At 35.3% G+C, this 22,249-nt stretch overlaps 3 protein-coding genes across 3 annotated transcripts; 2 read left to right on the top strand and 1 right to left on the bottom strand.

Annotated features, from left to right (window-relative positions):
* Positions 1-450: 450 nt before the first annotated feature.
* LOC6641873 (lipase 3) lies at positions 451-1,740 on the top strand. The gene is made up of 3 exons (XM_023175752.2): positions 451-492; positions 551-1,093; positions 1,160-1,740. Exons 1-3 carry the CDS (start codon positions 451-453, stop codon positions 1,715-1,717), a joined length of 1,143 nt encoding a protein of 380 aa, XP_023031520.1. The 3' UTR covers positions 1,718-1,740.
* Positions 1,741-4,640: 2,900 nt separating this feature from the next.
* On the top strand, positions 4,641-6,099 carry LOC6641872 (lipase 1). Its single transcript, XM_002065534.4, has 2 exons — positions 4,641-5,219; positions 5,440-6,099. Exons 1-2 carry the CDS (start codon positions 4,641-4,643, stop codon positions 5,995-5,997), a joined length of 1,137 nt encoding a protein of 378 aa, XP_002065570.4. The 3' UTR covers positions 5,998-6,099.
* Positions 6,100-9,364: 3,265 nt separating this feature from the next.
* LOC6641871 (phospholipid-transporting ATPase ABCA3) lies at positions 9,365-15,196 on the bottom strand. The gene is made up of 2 exons (XM_023175847.2): positions 11,715-15,196; positions 9,365-11,639 (listed from the first exon to the last, which is right to left on the bottom strand). Exons 1-2 carry the CDS (start codon positions 15,180-15,182, stop codon positions 9,402-9,404), a joined length of 5,706 nt encoding a protein of 1,901 aa, XP_023031615.2. The 5' UTR covers positions 15,183-15,196; the 3' UTR covers positions 9,365-9,401.
* Between the last annotated feature and the right edge of the window lie 7,053 nt (positions 15,197-22,249).

The following is a 22,249-nucleotide window of genomic DNA, read 5'->3' as shown; positions in this document are numbered from 1 at the left end:
AGACTTTGTAAAAAAGGAATCCATAGCCTATTTCAGAGTGAAATCTTAACTTACCCCACAAAATTATTGCTAGATCTATGCACATACATAAATAGACAATTACAGATTTTTATCGAATTCAAATTGACTATAAAATATTGAATTATTCATTTTCCTGTTTTAATCTTATTCCAAGTGATTAATTGTAGTGTACTTTTATAATTAATTGGCATAAGTATATAGCTTATTGGTTTTAAACTGCCCAATTAAATCGCAAGTAAATTGAAGTATATAATTTATTCATTTTTACTTACAGATGTTGGACGGATTTAGATGAAAAGTGTGCCAAAGTTGTATTTAATAATAGAAATAATTGAATAATGTGTAGAAGGTTAAATTCAACACATTTAAATGGTTACCTAATATGGTTACTTTGGTGCATCAATTTATCGTATGCTGCTCTACCCAAATATGATAAGTCTTTGCTGGAAGATAGCCGTTTGCATACTGTGGGTAGAAATTTCAATGATAAAAGATAAATTAATTGACATTAGTATTAAATTTATTTTAGCCCGAGTTAATAAGAAAATATGGCTATCCCGCGGAAATACATGAAATAGAAACCAAAGATGGTTTCATTGTGACCGCTCATCGTATACCAAAATCAGGAGGACAACCTGTTTTGTTGGTTCATGGACTTCAGGACAGTTCATCCACTTGGGTCCTACTGGGACCTTCAACATCGTTGGGTTATCTGCTTAGTCAGCAGGGCTATGATGTTTGGCTCATGAATACCCGTGGAAATCGATATTCGCGTAAACACAAACATTATCATCGATATCAGCCACAATTTTGGGACTTTTCGTTCCATGAAGTTGGCATGTACGATCTGCCAGCTGCAGTGGATTACATTTTACAGCGTAGCAGGAATTTCAGCCAAGTCCATTTGGTGGGTCATTCCCAGGGAACTACATGTATCTTCGCAATGGGCAGTGAGAGACCCCAATATATGAAGAAAATCAAGTTGGTGCAAGCTTTGGCTCCAGTGGCATATTTTGATTACGTCGAAGGACCACTCGTGTCTGTTCTAGCCAAATATATGAAGCCTCTTTCGGTAAGTCGAAACAGAAACATGTTTTGTTATTTCAGGTTCTGAAATAGAAATTTTTGTATATTTCAGATGATTTTGAAGCTTATTGGCATTCATGAGCTTCCTCCAGAAAATGAAGCATGGAATGAAGTTTTTTACAAGTTTTGCACTTTTATTATACCAAACACTTGTTCCTATTTCACGCTACAAATTTCTGGCGTCGATATTGATCAATATAATATAACCTTGGTTCCATTGTTTTCTGGTCAAGCACCATCGGGCACCTCAGTGAAATCGCTCACGCATTATGCTCAACTTGTACACAGCGGTGGCTTCTATAAATATGATTACTACAATCCTGATGAGAATCGAAGGCGATATGGGGAATCTGGAGCAATACGACCACCACAATATAAGTTAAAGAACCTCAATTGTAAAGTCGCATTGTTCTATGCCCGGAATGATTTGTTAACGGCTGTCAAGGATGTGGAAAGGTTGAGTCGAATTTTACCCAATGTCGTGCACAAGCAATTGATGGCTTATGAGAAATTCAATCATATTGATTTTGTTTGGGGAAAGGATGTCAAAACTATGCTCTATGAGGATATGATTAAGCTTATGCAAAAAGTTGATAGGGGAGAAATTTAACACAATTATTAAAAACAACATTTTTTTCTAAGTCTAATATAAGCCAATTCTATTTATTCATTTATCTTAAAAACCTGTTGCAGGTCCACCCTGTATTTATATGAGAATTAGTATAAATGCTGTAATTTGGCATTGTTTAAATGGTTTATTCTCACATACTCTTCGGCCACTGCAATTACTTTAAGCCATTATTATCAGTGTACTTAAAACCAAAGAGCAAATTTAAGCATTCGAAATTCCATTTTCATCGACAAGTTGATTTTGGAGAGCAATTAAAATACAAAATGCAACATTTATATAGTTTAAGCACACACTCGAACAGTGAACAAAACTTTGTGTTATTATAATACACTAAACAGCTTAAATATATACTGTCTATAGTGAATAGGTGGGAACAGGGTGGAGGGGCAAGGGGCCAGAAAGACTTGCGGCTAGCCAAAAGATAATAGAACTTATATCTGTGCAGAATTTATAGCAAAAATATATATTTTATTTAAATTTTTCATGGCATGTGACAGTCAGAAGTGGTATAAAAGAGTTGCCAAAAAAAAAAATAAAACAAAAAATAGATAAAAAGAAAACTTGTTCAAATTGCAACTGACATAGACAGAATTTTTTTGCTTTTGTTTTCATTTTGGGGTATTAAATTTATATCAAATGGGCAAACATAATCGATTTCAGTCTAGGGTCAAGCATATCACACAAAAAAGTCTGATATAATTGATAAAAAAATTTGGGAAATATATTTTGTGTATTTTCCTTAAATGTACAAACCAAATGTTATTTAGCTTAAATTAATATTATTCTTTTTAAAAAAAATTACGAAGTTACAAAATTTTCACTAAAAAAATGGATGTTCTGTACATCCTTCACATACTAAATCAATTCGTCTATAAGCACTATAGACGCAGATCAATAATGTCTAATGTATTGGTAAAATCCGACTCTAGGAAATTATTCTAATTCCTTATTGCAGTAGAGAATAAATGATCATTTAAATTTAATTAAAATTGATACAGAAATCTAATGACAACTATTGATATAACAGATATAAAGATATGCAAAGAAAAAAATATACTTTAATTTGCATTTTTCTTTAAATGAGATATATTCAATTATTTAGAATTCAACTAATATACTTTTGTTGAATGAAATAATAATTGGAGCCTAGAAGTATACAAATAAAATTTCTCGTTTTTCAAAAAAATGCTCAGCATTCAAAGAATTCAACGCAAAAGCATCAAGTAAATTAAATACCTTTGATTATTTCCAGTATTCTTAACAACTCAACTGAAACGAATTGCTTCAATTAATATGTATTATATTTATTATATTATTTAATTATGAAATCTGAAGAACCTGTTAGACAAGTCTATCAATTTCCACATATTTTCTTAATTGAATTTGAATTATTGACATTACCTGTGGGATCGTTTTTCGAATTGACCTAGAAAACTCGATTTTGTTCAGCATTAATTGTATTGTTCCAACCTAAAGTGCTCACTCAATTGGGAGGTGTACCTCCCTGACGTGTACGTCATTAGTTTTAATTTTCTTTTGACCTTTTTTTGTTTTCATTTTCAATTTCTTATATTGTCTATCAACTTGTTTTTCTTATACCAACAGTTTCGCAGCATTGCTATAAACTTGATTTAATATATACTAAATCCCATTCAGAGAGTTCTCTTTTTATGCATATCTAACGATCCAATTCGCGGCTATATGCAACCGGGGAGACTACAGGGGGATTAGAGGTAGTTAGAATTCGCTTTTAAATATGCTGACTTGATTAGCTTGGCTGATCAGTTCACATAGGATCGTTGAAAGGGAAGCAAAGTGGAACTAAAGAAAATAATAACTTTGTAATTAAATACATAGAACAACAAGATAAATATTGTTTTATTTAAAAGACTTTTAAAACCAAATTGTTTGTTAAAGGATTCAACATAATTTCGTAAGAATGAGTTATGAAAATTCTAAAAAATGTTAAGCAATCGCAAAAGTTAAAAAAAAGTATACAATTGTTTTTTTTTTGTAAGTGGAGTTGATGTAGAACTGTTTCTTTATGTCTTTACAAGATACAAATTTAATTTTTTGTAAGAGTGAATTTTAAAAGTTTAATAAAAATTACAAAAACTATAACAAAATTAAGTGGAATAAAAGTGTACAAAATGTGGAAAAACAATTAACAAAATAGTTAAAGAAAAGATATTGGTTATAAATTTATTTTTAAATGGAAAGAGATGAAGAATTCTGTTTACGAGTCCTTTCTTGACTGTGTGTAAATATTTTTTTGTGAGTGATGTACTACATAATAATACTTACTTATAAGTAGTTCAGTCATAACAATTTTTTAGACAGTATTAGTATTAGGAGAGAGAGTGTTACTTAAACATCTAGCTAAATTTGTACTGCTTAGTCGGAACTTTCCTTACATATGAAAACAAATTTTACACTAAATGAATCCGTAAAATTAAGAGTTGGTGTATTAATTGCTAATTAATTAGAAAATTATTCTTTTTCAAGTTTTAATTCCATGCGATTAATTATAATAATATATAGTACACTTTTATAATAACTTGGCATTCTATATCAGATGTGTCTAAGTGCACTTAGTCTATCATCGTATTTTGTTTCAAATGGCCAATTAACTATCAAGTTAATTAAAGTATTCAATTTATTTCTTCTTACTTACAGATGTTGATCGGTCTTGCGTGATGAATAAGGTTTAGCTGAAAAGTAGTAGATAATAATTAAAACAATTAAACTATGTTTAGAAGGGTAAATTTTAAATATTTATGTGGCAACTTAATTTGGTTATTTATGCACATAAATTTTTGCTATGCCGATTTACCGATATATAATGGAACTCTAGTGGAGGATGGACTTTTGAATACGGTAGGTAGATTTTCGGAATAATAAGATGAGTTCATTTACATTGGCATTAATTTCACTTCAGCCCGATTTAATAAAAAAATATGGCTATCCATCGGAGATACACAATATAGAAACCGAAGATGGTTTCATTATCACAGCTCATCGTATACCAAAATCAGGAGGGCAACCCGTTCTGTTGGTTCATGGAATTCAGGACAGTTCCTCCACTTGGGTCATTTTGGGACCTTCAATATCGTTGGGTTATCTGCTTAGTCATCAAGGCTATGATGTCTGGTTGTTGAATACTCGTGGAAATCGATATTCGCGAAAACACAAACGTTATAATCGCCGGCAGCCACAATTTTGGGACTTCTCTTTCCACGAAATCGGCATATATGATCTGCCAGCTGCAATTGACTACATTTTACAGCGTAGCAAGGGTTTTAGCCAAGTTCATTTTATTGGTCATTCACAAGGCTCTACAAGCTTTTTGGCCATGGGTAGTGATAGACCCGAATATATGAAGAAAATCAAACTGATGCAAGCCTTGGCTCCGGTATCATTCTTTGATTATGTTGAAGGTCCTGTAGTTACGGTTACAGCCAGATATGTCCGACTTATTACGGTGAGTTTACTGATAAACAAGAATATGCTCTATTGATAGTCGGAGATTCTGGTACTCAATTTGTAAGAAGCATTTAAGTAAAAGTCAATTGTGGTCGATTTAGTATGAGTTGTTAGTTTTGTTCAATGTGTTAGCAGCCAGGAAGAAGGTTTTGAATTTTTGTTAAGTCAAATAGTTATACTCTATAATTACTATTTTTACATAATTTGCCATCTTTCAGAGGACGTTGAAAAATCTTCGTATCTATGAGCTTCCTCCAGAAAATGAAACATTTAGCAAAGTTTTTTACAAGTTGTGCACTTTCCTCATACCCAACACCTGTGCCTATTTTACTTTTCAAATGGCTGGCGTGGATGTCGATCAAATTAGTGTTACTTTGGCACCATTACTAGCTGGACACTGGCCATCCGGTAGCTCAGTGAAAGCCCTTATGCATTATGGTCAACTTGTACACAGCGGTGGCTTCTACAAATACGATTACTACAATCCTGACGAGAATCGAAGGAGATATGGGGATTCTGGAGCGATACAACCACCACAATACAAGTTGAAGAATGTCGATTGCAAAGTCGCCTTGTTCTATTCCAGGAATGATTTGTTAACGGCTGTCAAGGATGTGGATCGGTTGAGTCGAATTTTACCCAATGTGGTGCACAAGCAATTGATGGCTTATGAGAAATTCAATCATATTGATTTTGTTTGGGGAAAGGATGTGAAAACTATGCTCTATGAGGATATGATTAAGCTAATGCAAAAAGTTGATAGGGGAGAAATTTAACAAAATTATTAAAAACAACTTGTTTTTCTAAGTCTAATATAAGCCAATTCTATTTATTCATTTATCTAAAAAAAACCTGTTGCAGGTCCACCCTGTGTTTATATGAGAATTAGTATAAATGCTGTAATTTGGCATTGTTTAAATGGTTTATTCTCACATACTCTTTGGCAACTGCAATTACTTTAAGCCATTATTACTTGTCTACCTAAAACCAAAGAGCAAATTTAAGCATTCGAAATTCCATTTTCATCGTCAACTTGATTTTGGAGAGCAATTAAAATACAAAATGCAACATTTATATAGTTTAAGCACACACTCGACCAGAGAACAAAACTTTGTGTTATTGTAATACACTAAACAGCTTAAATATTTAAATTAGACACTCACTTTGAGGGATAGGTGGGTAGAGGGATTGGGAGTCAGAATAGGTGGGAATAGGGTGGAGGGGCTAGGGGCCAGAAAGACTTGCGGCTAGCCAAAAGATAATAGAACTTATATCTGTGCAGAATTTATAGCAAAAATATATATTTCATTTAAATTTTTCATAGCAAAGAGTTGCCAAAAAAAAAAAAATACGAAATTCAATTTTAAAAACTTATTAGAAGTGCAACTGACATAGGCATACGATTTTATCTTTGAGTAGGGGAAGGACAAATTAATTTAATATAAAAATGAATTCTTATTTTTATGTTATGTCGATATACATAATTGAAGACATCAAAATTATGTAGATCGACATAACTTTGTATGCATTTGGGAAAAAAACATAAACTAAAATTAAAATTTATTTTTTATTTTGACTAAAATAACTAAAATAATATTAACGACATTATTAATGAAATTCCGAATATACGGTTTGGGTAAGATGTATAAAAATGAGTAAAAGTTAAAAACAAAGAACAGTTTGAAGTGTTTTCGTAGTTTTGTTGCCAATTTGATAGGTAAAGTTCGGATGTAATTTCGATCGTGATAGTTGAATATCAACTTAAACAGCTCATAGAGAAGAGATGTCGAAATTTTCCAAATTTTACAAACTTCCAAATTGTTGCTTTGCTCAATTCAAGTAACCAAAAGATGTATCCCCGCAATGCTTTCATATTACTATTGAAGGGCTTTTGAAAATTGTTTGTGCAAATCAAAGAAAAATGAAAAATGTAAATTTTTCAACCAGAAATCAAAGTTTAAATATTGTGGGTACAAAATAAAATGCAAAATCCTTTTCACACTTCAAATATTTGTTTTTTTTTTTCCTATGGCAAGGGCTTTCGCCCTGCAAAATACTCCTTCTCTGGCCTGCTCAGTAAGCTGCTTACGAAACACCTACCCTCCCCTTCCCATCCAGTAACTGAACTCATGTCCCTCTTAGCCTTAGTTGTTGACGTCCTTGTGTTTGTGTTTTCTATGAGTGTGTACGGTCGCCTGAATTTCTGGCGTTCTCTGGTCTTCGTGTCGTATGTTGTTATGTTGTTTGGTTTGGATTTTTCGACTGTGGTAAGTGTTTGAGTGTGTTTGTGTGTGTGTGTGTGTCTCTGTGTGTATCAATCATGTCACTTGACCAAACTGAAATCGAGTTTTCGTCTGCTTTAAAAATTGAAAACTTGAGGAAAGACATAAATTAAATTCATTCAAATTCTATATTTTGATCTGGCTGCCTACCATTGTTTTCCTGTGGCCCAGGACAATGGCTTTGCTTCTTGTTTCTGGTGACGAGGCTGCTCCTGGTGCAGTTCAAGTGATAAAAGCAGGCCAAGCCAAGCAAACGAAACCAGAAGCAAAGTTTTTCTGGGGTTTCTCTTTTATGGCCACAGCATACACAAAACCCGCTTGCCAGACAAAAACCAGAGAAACCAATCGAAGTCATTTTTGAAGAATTTTCAGTTATTTTGGATTTGCATTTGAATTGGTTTGCAAGTGGGGAAAATGGGTAAAGTTTTTGCGTTTTAGTTTCGTTGCGGAGGCGAATTTTCAATCGAGTTTAGGCTTGAGGATGATAGAACGAAAGTCTGATGAAGGGGTAAGTGGGAGAGGAGATTGCTGTCAACTGAGGTCTTGTTCCAGTAAAGCTACAACAAAAATAATAAAATGTCAGAAACTGTTGCCTACATTTGGGAGTCGTATGCAAAGTGCTTCTCAAAAGTGTGAATATTCTGACAAAATTTGTTACATTTTTACCAAAAACAAAAGAAACAATAGGTTTGTTATAGAAATATATAGTATCAATAGTTTCCAGTGTGATCGTTGAACAATATCACTTTAATTTAGTTTAAATCGAAAAAATAAAAAATGTTTAAACTCAAAGAATTTGCTAAGACAATAACACATAAAATAAGTAAGTAAAGTTGATATAAGTTGATACAATTTTTTTAATGCGATAATTATTAAAAAAGTACAAAATGAAATTGTTAAGAATTAGAACAACACAAAGCAACAATAACATAAATAAGAGAAGCTTACCATAACCACAAGACTCATCAATTATAAATGCACTCGATAAATTATTTTCAAGTATTAACTTGGCTTTCAAGACACATCAACACAGAAGCTGGAAGCAGGACCAGGCTAGCACCATGAGCTTATGTAAGTACTTGGCCATGTTTATGTGTATTTACAGAAATTATTTTCATTTAAAAGGAAGAAGTAACACACACAGAGAGAGAGAGAGAGAGTGAGAGAGAGAGAGAGTGTGTGAAAGAAAATATATAAGTAATTTTGCCAATGGGAAACTTACCAACAACCGTAAGTTTTCTTGACTAACTTTTGTTTTTCACTTCAGTGTGCACAGTGTAGGTGTATTTGTGGGTGCTGGTGTTAAGCACTTCCACTTGGCTGCTTGACATGCGTTTCCTTAACCAGCCTTCTCATTCTTCTTCCCTTTAAAGAAGTCCTGCCAATGCACCTGATATGCTGTTGCTCTTCTTGTATTTAGTTTCTGACAGCGACTACTTACCCTTTTACCCTTATATTGATTGGATATGTTGGCTATGGACTGTTGATATAGATCATTTGTAAATCTAAAGCCATCTAATCGATACTACAGTAGATGTTTCTTTTTTAATTTATCTAGATTTATCGATTCCTGATTCCGATGCAAACTAATTTTCTATTGATGCTGTATATCCATTGTTACTTAAAAATTAATATAATATTGGCGGTAAGACTTCAGCTTTACCCATTTAGGGACTACATTTAATTCTAGTTTAGGATTTTAGCTTGTACTTTATGGCTTAAGGGACACAATTTAAAAAATTTGCTTGCTTGGTTTTGTAATTTTGGTATATCCAGGATCAGATCTGGTATTTCCATATCACATATAAAATGATTAACCCAATTCAGAGTTTGATAAAACCAAAATAATTCAGTAGTTTTATTTTGGAAAGGTAAAAAAAAACAAAATTTGTTATATTCTAGTCCCTTAATATTGATTCCGACCTTCTTAAATATACGGATGTCCTGCTAGCTGGATTTTGTTTCTCAGTATCCTTTTTGATCCAAAAGTGTACATGCGCTTTGACAAAACTATCAAAGATATCAACCAAAGAGGTTCTTGTGACTCTATAGCTATCGAGATTAAACACATCCTTGGCCGCTTCCATGGCCATGAAAACCCTTGATAATGGCATCGATTTGAAGGATATGTAATAAGTGAGTACATTACGATATTCCTCTTCGAGTTTGGCTTGAGGTAACTCGGCCTCAATGAAACGTTGAATATCACGATAGCGATGACATCGCTCAAACCAAAGAGCTTGCCCAGAACTGGTCGAATCCTGGAGTTTCCATGTTTGTCTCTGAAAGATTTCCTGCACACTCGTACGACTGGAGGCACTGCTGTATCCCAAATGTGAAGCATGCGACAAACTGGAGCTTTCTTCTATGGTAATTTGGCTTTTGAAAGATGTAGTGCCCGGTAGGCGTATTTGCAGAATGCTACCATTTGAGAACTTACTCGTTAGATGATTGACCGACCCAATGCTGATTAGCGAGCCATTGACCATAATGCCAATTCGATTGCAAAGGGCAATGCACTCGTCCATGCTATCGGTGGTTAAAATTATCGTACGTCCTTTATCTCTGAGTAAATTAATTATACGCCACATTTGTAAACGACTATCACCATCCAGGCCACGTGTCGGTTCGTCCATCAAAACAATCTTGGCATTTGAAGTGACAGTTATGGCCAACATGATCTTTCGACGTGTGGCATAACTCAGATCCTTGACCAATTTCTCGAGTTCCGGTTCAAGTCCTAGATTAGTAGTCACTTCGCGTATGATGTCGGCAACAAACTTGCTCTTACGTCCATGTATGGCACAATAGAAATGCAAATTCTCCGAAACAGTCATACTCTCAATCAAGGCATTACTTCTCGGACAGTAGGAAATCATTTTTCTGCTGATGCTTTGTTTGTGTCTCACACTGGTTCCATTAATATGCATATCACCTCTATCAATGCTAGAAATACCTGCGGCCAATTCAATGATCTTTGATTTGCCTGATCCAAAAATGCCCACCAAACCAAAGACATCATGCGGTTCTACGGCAAAGGTGACATCCGTCAGATAATTGCGGTTTTTGATGCGTTTGCTAACACCAGTCAAAATCAAGGGCTTTTGTTTCACCTCCTCTGGCGAAAAGGAATTAACACGTTCCTTTTCCTGTAGTACATCTTCGGCTAAGGGATTATGTTTGATATTGTGTCGATTTTTCTTTTTAAGTCTTTTATTTTCCGAACGCTCACGCGTTACGCTTCTCCATCTCTTCCACTCCAAGTCCACCTGAAGAAGCAGAATGAATATGAAACCGTAGACAAAGCCCAGTGCGATTAGGATGGAAATTGGAACTAGTATGCCAGGATAATCATAGCCTAGATATCCTGGCATATCACAACAATCTGGATATGCGGCACAACCGCCAATAATATCACAGGCTCGCATCAGGGCGCGCTGAATGTGCAAATACTTCATTGCTCGATTTAGATTAATTGATGGTGACCAACAAAATAAGTAATAAAGATCTACCACATGCTCGATTTCCATTATCATACAGGGTATTACCAATAACAGCAAAACGGTGGAACCCAATAATATCAGCAGAGTGCCCGACCAATCAAATATAAATTGCCCAAAGAACACAGTAAGTATGTAAATAAAAGGTATCACCGACAGACCAAACAGTATAAAGACTGCAATCATAAGAATTATCAGGACAGCGTCATCGTATTCCGTATTTTCGAGTTTCCCAAATTTATCGTAGAGTAAGAGCAGAGCCATCAAGTAAATGATTCCCGCCATATAGCAGCCCATGTCGCAGATGAACTGAGTGGCCCAATAAAGATTGGGACTGGCCGCTCCCATATACATCAGATGTCCTGTGCCCAGATTATGATCAGAGATCACTGGCACTATCATTATTGTCAAGGCCAGACATATTATAAAAATCATAATACTCCCCAGGCCCATATTCATGCGATGACGCGTGTTTATCAAGTCAAGCATATCACGATTTGTAAAGGGTACCGGATGATTCTCAACACGAATTTCCGCATCTGGTCCAACAAATTGTTGTGCGATCGCATTGTGAATCAAATTAAGGGATATGGGTGCGGAATGCAGAAGCTTGTTATTCCACAAGCAAGTTATTAACTAATTGATTGATAACAAGAGGTAAAGTGGTATATGTCAAAGACAGAAGAAAATATTTAATTATCGATTGCTTACATTCTCACGAATTCCCGCGCCAGCCACAAAAAACGTTTTCACACTCATCTCTGACACCAACTGCTGGAAGAGAAGGTATTGGATCATCTCACGTCTGCCGTTGATGTATTTAAATGTGTGATCCTCTGTATTTCTCGCTTTAACTAGAACCTCTTGATAGTCCGCATAACCCTGAGCAATCTCGAAAGATGGCGAGTAGGGTATTATATCGGTGCCAAGCTTCAACAGTGCTACGGAATTCGGATAGCTGTGAATGCTAATATTCATACTGGGCAGATGTTGCAAGTGAGTGCTAGGATTTTCCAGGCACAAGCATATTACCATTATAATCATCACCAAGAGTGGCACCCAAAAGTAATGCTGCATATAAATAAATCTTTTTACTACCAGGGCGTTAAAAGTTACCCGAGTGCGATCGTCACTATTCGTTTCGATGGTGGACTCATCAAATGTCGCTTCAGACTGCAAAGTGACACGGCGGAGGTTCTCCACGTACTCCTTGCGTTCTGTTTGACTGCAGTGGAATACTTGACGTAAGCTTCTCAACTTGACCCAAAATTTCTGAATGCCATTCTCACTACCATTACGTTCGAGATCGTTCAAAATTCCAGCCAATTGAGATCCATGATCGCCTGGAATGCTTATTTTAATATTATTACCCGTATTCGGAAGAATTTTAGCACCTTCGGGGATATGGTGGTAGATTAGTTTCTTCAGACCACTCCAATTGAGTTTAGTGGTGGTGCTCTTCTCGCAAATGAGGACATAATCACTGCAAAATTTATTCATCAACTCTTTGGTGGGACCGTAGCACATCAATTGTCCGCAATTGATCAAGCCAATGCGATCGCCGAGTAACTCAGCCTCATCGGAGTAAGCTGTATTCACTATTATGGTACGTGAGCGAGCCTCCAATTTCAGCAAATCCCACATATAATGTCGATTGTTTTGATCCAAACCCATAGTGGGCTCATCCACGATGATGCCATGTTTACCTCCGCAGAGGGCACAGCAGAGGTTCAAACGTCTTGCCATATTTTCACTAAGGAATTCGGCGAATTCATTAAGCGTAGTGATTTCGGCATGCATCAGATTGACATATTTACTAATCTCCCGATCAATTTGCCCTGAAGTTCGTACACCCCGAAGATTCAAATAGAAGTAGAAATTCTCGCAAACTGTCAACTCGTTGATAACTATGCTTTGGGACGGCACCATAGTAATCAATCGACTTGTATCCATATGCTTGGACTGTTGCATATCAATGCCATTTACGATGACTTTACCCGAGGTGGGTTTAATGATTCCAGCGATAATCTTGCTAAGTAAAAGTCGTCCAGCACTTTTGTCTCGGATCAGGAACACAGTTATCTCCTTTGGGTGTATGATCATATTGATATTTTTTAAATAGGATGTATTTCCAACGACTTTGCTAACATCTATGACCTCAATGCCATTCTCTAAGTCCTCAAGAGATTCATTGAATGTGGCTTGGGAAGGCAGATGAACGTTTTCGAAGGATAGTTGCACAGAAGTTATTGAAGCTTTTGCACCGTCTGTAGGAACAACTGTTATTTTTGGCACCTTCGATCGAGGCGGTCTCTGTGTATATTCGCCAATAGAACTGCTGGAACTTGCCACTTCTCGAGAAGTTAGCACATGGTTTTGAAAACGACGTTTAGGAGGAATCGGTCCAGGAGATTGCAATGGAAGAGCAGACTTTTGTTGATAGACATTTACGTCGGGATCGTTTGAAATGTGGCGATTTGCTGTGTTCCTGATGGTCGCTGATGGCAATATGCCTTGCTGCCGTGGTTGATCCTCATATAAGTCATCCTCGTGAGTGGTCAAGGCCCGAAGCAGAGAGTTTCCCACCATTTTTACAACCGAGGAGTGCTTTCGACGCTTTCTCCATAGACGTCTTATGAAATCTATAAAATTTGTTAAAGGATAATAGAACTTTTTCGACATGGACTCCTTATCCAAATTCACTGCAGATACATCCGGGGAATACAGATTATCCACATAAAGGGTAATGCCAATATAGAGCAATGAAGATAGTAGCAACATCTCATTCACATGCAACATACTAAGGCCATCTGAAGCAAAAAGTGGCCTATTGTAGTTATTCCACTTGAGGCCTTCATTGGTGTGCTCCAGATCATTGATGATATTAATGCCCATGGCCAGGCCAGTGTTGAGAAATAGAGAGCAGATCATCTTATAGCCGAGAGGTATATCAAAGTAGAATATAAATATCAATGGAAATGGCAGATAGGTAAGTAAATGCAATAGTATGCCGAATTTAACATTACTTCGTTTACGTATAACCACCACGGACAACATCAGGACAAAGGCGCAATTGGCCAAAATGTAACAGCATAGAAAAAATATCACAGCCGTCCATTGACTACAATGAATGATGGCTCCACCATACCATTCGGCATTTAGTATGATCAATATCAAGAAGGTAATGAATCCTTGGATGCCCATCAAAACCGCTGCCCAGGCCCACCAGTTTAGGTGGTTGATCTTGAGGGTCTTCATGAAGCTACGATCAAGCTCATCGCACATAGTGCGGACCATGAAATAGCTAGGCACCACATAGGCTAACAGGAAAACTATGGGCAACCATAATTTAATGGCCACGAACACTTTATCCTCAATATATTGACGATACGGGAATTTCATCATATTAATGTGTGGAAAGATATCGGGTTCCTGGGCATTCTTCAACTCCAGATAGGACATTGCAATAGCATGTTGCAGCGGTAGGAAACCTTCTTGTACATATCCTGGAGGTTTCCCATCATAATCCGTATTGCGTTCACTTGGACGGGGACCACCACTCAGTAATTCCTCAATTGGCGGATACAGATCATTTGTGGCCCATATATCCTTGTTACACTCGTTCTCGCTTGTCATCAGAAATGGTGAAAATCTCAATACATAGTCCAAGATATTGGGTAGATCTGTAATCGTTGGAATTGGCTTCCCATCGCTACGGAAAACCACACCAGCGAATATCCCATCATACTTTATTAATCGTTCAATCTCATCTTCCGATTCGCATGCCTGATACCCATCCTTAAGATGAAGTTTTTTCGCTGTCAGAGCTATAATCTTTTCGAAGGCCACTTGATTTGGTGTGAAGAGAACTTTCTCCACAACCATAATGTTCGTATAATTTTGCACCCTGGCCAGTTCTTCATGCATTTTGTCCAAACTATCGATTTCAATAGCTTCGTAAACGATTTTCTTCTGAACTTCAGGTGTGGCAAAGACACGCATAATCATCAATATTGGCAAGCCCATTAGGGCGAGGGCAATCATCTTGAAGTAGTAACATTTGTCGGAAAAATGCATATTCAATACCTTCCATATAAGTAGCACAAATTTACGCTGTAGATTCCCCTTGACAGTCTCTTGATCATTTTTAGCTCCTGATCTTCGTTCTGCATAACGCATTTTGCCAAATTGTAGTTTATTAATTATATTTCAAATATTTTTAACACCTTTTCAGTGATTCGCTTCTAATAGTTAGCAACGAAATTAGACTGACGGCAAAGTGAACGATATAGTTGGTTATAAATTTTGCTGAAAACAAACTTAATGCTGAAATATTAAGGCCACGTAAAATATTTTGAAAATTTTAAACATTTATTATCTGTTAGGGCATACAAAGTCCTTCTTATTGTTACTCTAACTTCGTGCTCCGTACATGCAACCCCATCTTCAGTTTTAGTTTGATTTTTCATTAAGTTTTCAGCAGTAGTTTCTTTTCCTTTTTCATTTTCCTCTTATTTATTGTTTCTTTCTCGTTTTTTCTTTTGCATCGTTAGTGAAAATTATTTTCAATTAGCAAAGCAACTTGAATGTCGAAATGTTGTCGATGGTCGAACTGAACAACGCTCCGTTGATTTTCCTCTCCCGACCTCCACCTCCTTCTTCTTCTTTTTTCACCATATTTCTTTTGTGGAAATGTTTATTGTGGGAATATGGAATAAAGGATGCCAGCGCTTTGGGGTCGGGATGTGAAACGGAAAGGGGCACTACATACACACTTTGCTTTCTCCATGTCAAAAAATAATTGCCAAGAAATTTATTTAACAAAACATGAGCAAAATAATTTTAAATTTTCAATTATTTCTCAAGACAACTTAAGAAATTATGCTCAGGTATTTGATTCTTCTTGTGGTAGAAATAAGCGAAGGATTAACATGCAAATGTTTTGAAATAATTGAGGGTTATTGACCTGATGCTGACTATCCTAGCATTTGACCGATTCATTTTATTCGTGTCTTTAGTTTCTTATGAATATGGTTTCTTTTAATTTGATTTTAAACTTTAAAAATTGATAGTCCCACTTTTCTTGTACTATGCAGAATTAATAGAGAACTAATACTCTTCTCTTAGAAATACCCTTGAGAATTGAAGCTCTATTTATTATGGTAAAGAAACTTTAATTAAAAACTGTAGAAGGAATTTACAATAACAAAACGCTTAAAGTGTAGCGGTAAGTGATATCTAATTTCATAATCAAAACCGCAATTTGATTTGCTCACACAATTCTAATTAAAGCAAGTTGAAAGAATCGTAAACCGCCCTGCATTTTCTGGACATCCAACTCCCCCACATCTCGACTCACTCATAGTTTACGTTCCTTGGCCATTGAAGAACATTTTACATGTCTATTTCATTTACGATTTTCCCTTGTCTATAGTTTCTGCCCAAAACGCCCTCCCACTTGCACTCGTATCATGTCTCATGTTTTGCTCCAGCAAACAGAAATTTTTTTGGCTATCGTTTGCGGACAATGGAGGCGAGTGGCAAGGAAGATGAGGATGGGATCTACATGCAAGTGACTTGAGTACATCAAAATGTCTAAAATTTCATAATTGCAGTTGGGTTTTCGTTTGTTGTTCAACTGAACACCCCTAACTACATACACACCAGACAACAGACACTCCTCCCCAGACCAATTTGAAAATAAAGCTTTTTCCCTCTTGGAATGGAATACTTGGTAAACAAATTTAATTATATAAAATGTATACAGATATGTTTCTTACATACCAAAAATTCATTTTGTTTTTTGTGGTGTTCATTGTATGCTTAAAATTATTTTTGTGTTAAAACCATCAAAATTTTAATAAATTTGTTTCCAAAACAAAGATAAGAATGTTCTAACCATACTCAGATAAACATTTATAGGTCTCTATTTTTTAGTTTTATTGCATTTCTTTTGCTGATTCCGTTTTATTCTATATGTAATACATCAAATAGAGATACAGTGAAACCTCGATATAACGAACTTCGTTATAACGAAAAACCCAATATAACGAATTTTTTGTTAAGTCCCTTGAAAGGACTAAGGTTTTACATTTCAGTACCTATAGCGAATCAATAGATATAACGAATAATTTTGCGATCCCCCTCAGATTCGTTATATCGAGGTTTCACTGTAGATCGATAATGGAGAAAAACCCAAAAAGATAGGAAAACAAGTCAAATTTAATTTTAGAGTCCTGATAGAAATGAAATGGCTCCGAGTCTGCATAGATATTTTTTCATAAATCTTCAGCGGTATTAAAAGAGGCAATCGGTACTTTTTGAATTAAATTAATGTATTGGGTCAATTGGCAACAAGTTGGGTAGTTGGAGTTACGGAAAAATATAGAGCTAACACAGTAACGGATCTAGCTCAGAAGGTCTCAGACTCTTTTCTTTAACGAGATATAGTTATGATTTTTATAATATTTGGATCTAAAGGTAAGCTCAATCTTTTGTAAGATAGTAGTTCTGGATTCTGAAACCTTAAACGACTTTGTTACTAACAATACCCTTTGATATAGTGACTAATATGGACAAAGTGAGTAGTTCTCCTGAAAAACCAATTTGAAAAAAGGAAAGTCAGATACAAAGTTATCGACCCAAAGAAGTATTCCAATTTCAAGGAGGTGTAGTTAAAAAAAGAATTTAGAATATCACAAATATCACGTTGTGTAAGCTTAAACATATAAAATAGATTTATAAGCAACCTTATGATATTTGACAATGTAGAACCCATGCCAAATATTATTTTCACACATTCGTTTAGCCAACAATTTTGTACAATATTCATGCCAATTTCTCATGTTTTAAATGGACTTCCGCCGCTTTCCATGGTTTTTTTTACTTTCTTAAATTCCATTCCGCAAGATCATCCCCAACAATGAACAATAAATAATTCAAATAATTTACTGTAGGCTGGGTTGTTTTTTTGGTGTTTTAAATATATCAAACTTTTAGCGAAAATTCTAGCCACACTTTCACACGTCTCACTTTTATCCCTTCCGCAAAGCTATAGCTTAAATCCTTTTCTGGTCCCTTCCCCCCAATACAAATACATACATACATATATCATGTGGCCAAGGACATTCACAATATGCGAGCATGCATAAAAACGCAATAATAACAGCCAAAAAATTCTCTCTCACTCCTGTGATTCAGATTCAGACACAGAACCAGCCCTAGAAATACTTTGGTCACCGCGGGTGTGAAGCGGATTTTTTTTTTTCGTCTCGTTTTTGTATACACTTTCCACAAGTGGGGCGTATGTGCACTGTGATAGATTGGCAGTACATTCCAAAGAAGTAGTTAATTATTTTGATAGGTTTATCCTAAAGTTATTCTTTGGTCCTTAATTTCAGAAAATATGACAGAAAAGATTCGAATTTTTTCGTTAAATTTGTGTAAGAGTATTAAATAAAGTTGGCTCTTGCTTTGCACTTGATTTTTTGGTTGTTTTCGGTCAATGTCTGTGGGTTTGCCATGGATCCCTATGGCTGGTGGTCTCTGCCTCCAACAAAGAACTCCTTTCATGCGTTTCGTGTCGTGTGCCATGTGGTAACTCTGCGGACGCGAATGCCATTGTCGGGTTACAAAAACCAGGAGAACGAACGCCACAGGGTGAAAAAAACCAAACTTCAACTATAATAACAAAAGGTTAACTGAAAGTTATACGACTTTGGGCATACCCCACGGACATAGAAAAAAAAATAAGCTAAAAATTCTATTAAATCTCACGAATTTAAGAAATCTCCTCTTTAAAAAATACAACAAAAATTGAACTTGAAGCTCCATAAGTAAAGTTAAAAGTTTTTAAAACATGACCTCAGGATATAAATAGATTCATTTGTGGAATATTTTCTTCTTAGATTCGTTATATTTGCTATTACGACCTATTCGATTCGATATTTTTCCTTAACAATTTTCAAAGTTTAGGAACTAATTTTTCGATTTAGTTAAAAAGTTAAAGGCAAAAATGAGAATTTTATTTAGAATATATTTCCAGGGTATAGCTAACAATATGTGTGAAAAGTTTAACTGGGGGAAAAATGTAAAAATTGTAAGAAAAGGCAGCACGTTCGGTTACTTTTTCTCCCCTTTCTTTCCTTTTTTTTGGATATTCTCTAACACAACCACACAGAGTTGTTGCTTTAGCAAGAAGAGCAAGTGTTTGGTGCTATCCCTTAGCTCGTTCGCTCGCTCCTTCGATGGCTCGTACAGGATAACAACAGCCAAATGAGATTAGGAAGGACATTCGCGTATTTAACACACACAGAGAGACACACATACAAGTCAGACAGACAGACAGATAGACGGACAGACGCAGGGTAGAGGAGTAACCAGTAGGATATCCTGACTGCCTGTTAGCCAACTTCGTAGTCTGATGCTGTTGCTGCTGCTGCTGCAACTCCAAATATGGGGAGTTATGGCTAGAGCTTCTGCTAATATTCCGTGCTGAAGTTTTAGCGCCTCTTTTCTCTTACTCTCCCAAAACTCGCTCCCTGGATTGTCATTTGGTCAGGAAGTTGCAACAGTTTGAGGCATTGTAATTGCTTTTTTGTTTGTTCCCTGGTGCTGAGCAGGATTTTGCGTACAGGGTGGCTCAACAAAATGTAGTGTACCCTGTAATTATAAGTTTTAAAAGAGTATAACATGATGGGACAGTGGCATAGATACATGAGTCTGAATGTCAATGATTTATAAATATACAAAAAAACAAAACTTTTCGAAGAATTATCTTCAAATATTTAAAAATGTTCTTTTCTTTTTTAAGTCTCTTATTATAGGGTAACCTTTAAGTCTTTGCTTTGCCGCTTGTGAAAAGAATTTTTTAATTAGATTTTTTTTTTGTGTTTTGAATTTGGTAATTTTTATTTTTTGCCTGAGGTTTTGTTTTGGTAAAAAAAATGACACTTTGCTTAAATTGGGTTTTTGCTCTTCTAATGGAAGGAGCTTCTCTATGCATGGAGAGGGCGTGTGGGGCGTGGACTTTTGGACATATTTGTTAACGAGTTAAACCGTAGATAAAGCCAAAATTATGGCCCATGACAAATTGCTTTGTTCATTTGGGGAAGAAGAATTTTCAACTCATTGCTAAAAGAAAATGTTTTTCATTTCACTTTCTTTGCTGAAGCAAAATTTTCCATTTTTTTTTGACCATTGCATTTTGTGTTATCGGCTAATGTGTTTGTTATCTCAAGTCCCTGCATACAACAACAAACTGAGTCTGATAAGAGTGACTTTCACACTTGATGCAAAGGCGAAATGAAGAGAGAAAGAGAAAGAGATTAAAAAACCAAAGGGAAACTCAGGTGGAACAACAGGTAGTACAACTGATAAGCATGGCAACCGAGTCGCAAGACATTCCAAAGGGAAAACATGCACCGATAGTACGCAATGATCCATAAATATTTGTAGACACTGTGCGACATAAGAAAAGTTTTTACTTTCAGTGCGAAAGGTCAATACAAATATGGTGAGGTCGATAAGTCAAGAGTACCACAAATTTGGCATCCTTAATCCCAGACTTATCTCTTTATTTATTACACAAACTCTTACACGTGTAAAAATGTAAAAGTCATTGTTTACTCTACTTAAGGATAATTTTATACAGGTAAATTAACTAATAAGTATCTGTTTATTAATATAATCATTGGCTAATTTATAGTTGAAATATAAAATATATTTTAATAAAATTTTTCCTATTTATTTATACATTTATTTGTTCACTTAAAAAATAAGCAAAGTTTTATGTGAAAGTATTATTTCTTATTAAACTTTCACTTAAAACTAATTCAGTAAATAATTAAATTGCTTCACTCTTTTCCATATATGTATATTTAATAGAAAATTTAATTTTTAATCGATTTATATTTTACTCGTTTGTTTTTTGATTTAATAAAAAGTTGTATCAGATTTATTTGCATAAATTACATAAATATTAAAATGAATTTAAATCCATTTCAGGAAATGTTTTGGCAAAATCCTCTTCTCGTTTCCTTCAATGTATTTGTCATTAAAAATCCAAATACCAAATGTATATATTTTAATCATATGCAAATCAATCACAATTTCAACTAATTATTTATTTGCTAATAGAAATCAATATTTAGAATGCGTAAATTGAAATTTGTATTTGTAAGAAGGTATTTATTTTTGAATTTGTTAGCATTTACTTCTCCAAGCTAATTAACGAATGGACCAAAACATTTCTTATACAAAACAATAAGAGAGTGAAAATTTGTTTGAATTAAATTAATTCAAGGAAGAAAATGCAATAAAAATATCTATTAACAATTTATCAAACCATTTTCAATTTCTTATATATTTTCTGTAAATACCTTACGACTTTGTAGAATACTGTTTACTTACAGCAGAGAATATATATTATTTGATTTTGTGTTGTCAGGTTTCCTCAACGTTGATTCAGAGCCAACAAATCGGGGCAATGAAATGTGTGTAGAGGTGCAAGAACAATTTGAAATCGAAGTCAAACTCTGGGTTATCTAGCCTGTGGTTATTGGAATGGGAATCGATATGCGTATCAAAAGGGAAGTTGGGAGGTATTTGTGTATGGTCAATGGCCAATTGCGTTGAGATATCGGACACCCGAATGGTAAACACAAATACGACAAAACCTGGAGCAAAACATTTAGATGGCGACCGACCTGTGTTCCAAATATTTATCTAACCAGTTGAATGTGTTAGAACAACAACAACAAAACGAGGAAATCGTGTGGAAAATGTGGAAAAGGTCTTCGACTTTCATGCGTAATCCGTTTGTCTTAATAAGCCACGTTCTCGATTTAAGTATTTTGATCTGATTTCGAAAGGGGGGCAGCAATTCGGAAATGGAGAAGGGTCTGTGGGTCCGTGGCGGGGTGTTAAGTGACCTAACCAAAGTGTATGTCTCACTTGTCTATGCAAATATTTGACATGCAACGTATTCTGCCTCAATTTATTGTTGGACAAATGTTTACTTGAGTCTCTTTTTTTTCCTGTGATATTTGTGTTGGTCTCTTTTTCTTACTTTTCTCGAGTTGAGTAATAAATCACCAAATTGGACATGTTAGCAAGCCAAAAAGGGTTGGAGGTTGAGGCCAAGAATATGGCGCCTAATTACTAGAGTATTGATTTTTTGGGCGCCAGAATTTAGTATGAATCTAATAGTATGCTTTCTTAAAGGCTTTGATTAGTTTATCTTTGCT

This window comes from Drosophila willistoni, assembly GCF_018902025.1.
Source record: "Drosophila willistoni isolate 14030-0811.24 chromosome 2R unlocalized genomic scaffold, UCI_dwil_1.1 Seg167, whole genome shotgun sequence".
NCBI lineage: Eukaryota > Metazoa > Arthropoda > Insecta > Diptera > Drosophilidae > Drosophila > Drosophila willistoni.
The sequence above is the reverse complement of the archived record's forward strand: the minus strand, read 5'-3'. Positions and strand labels throughout refer to the sequence as shown.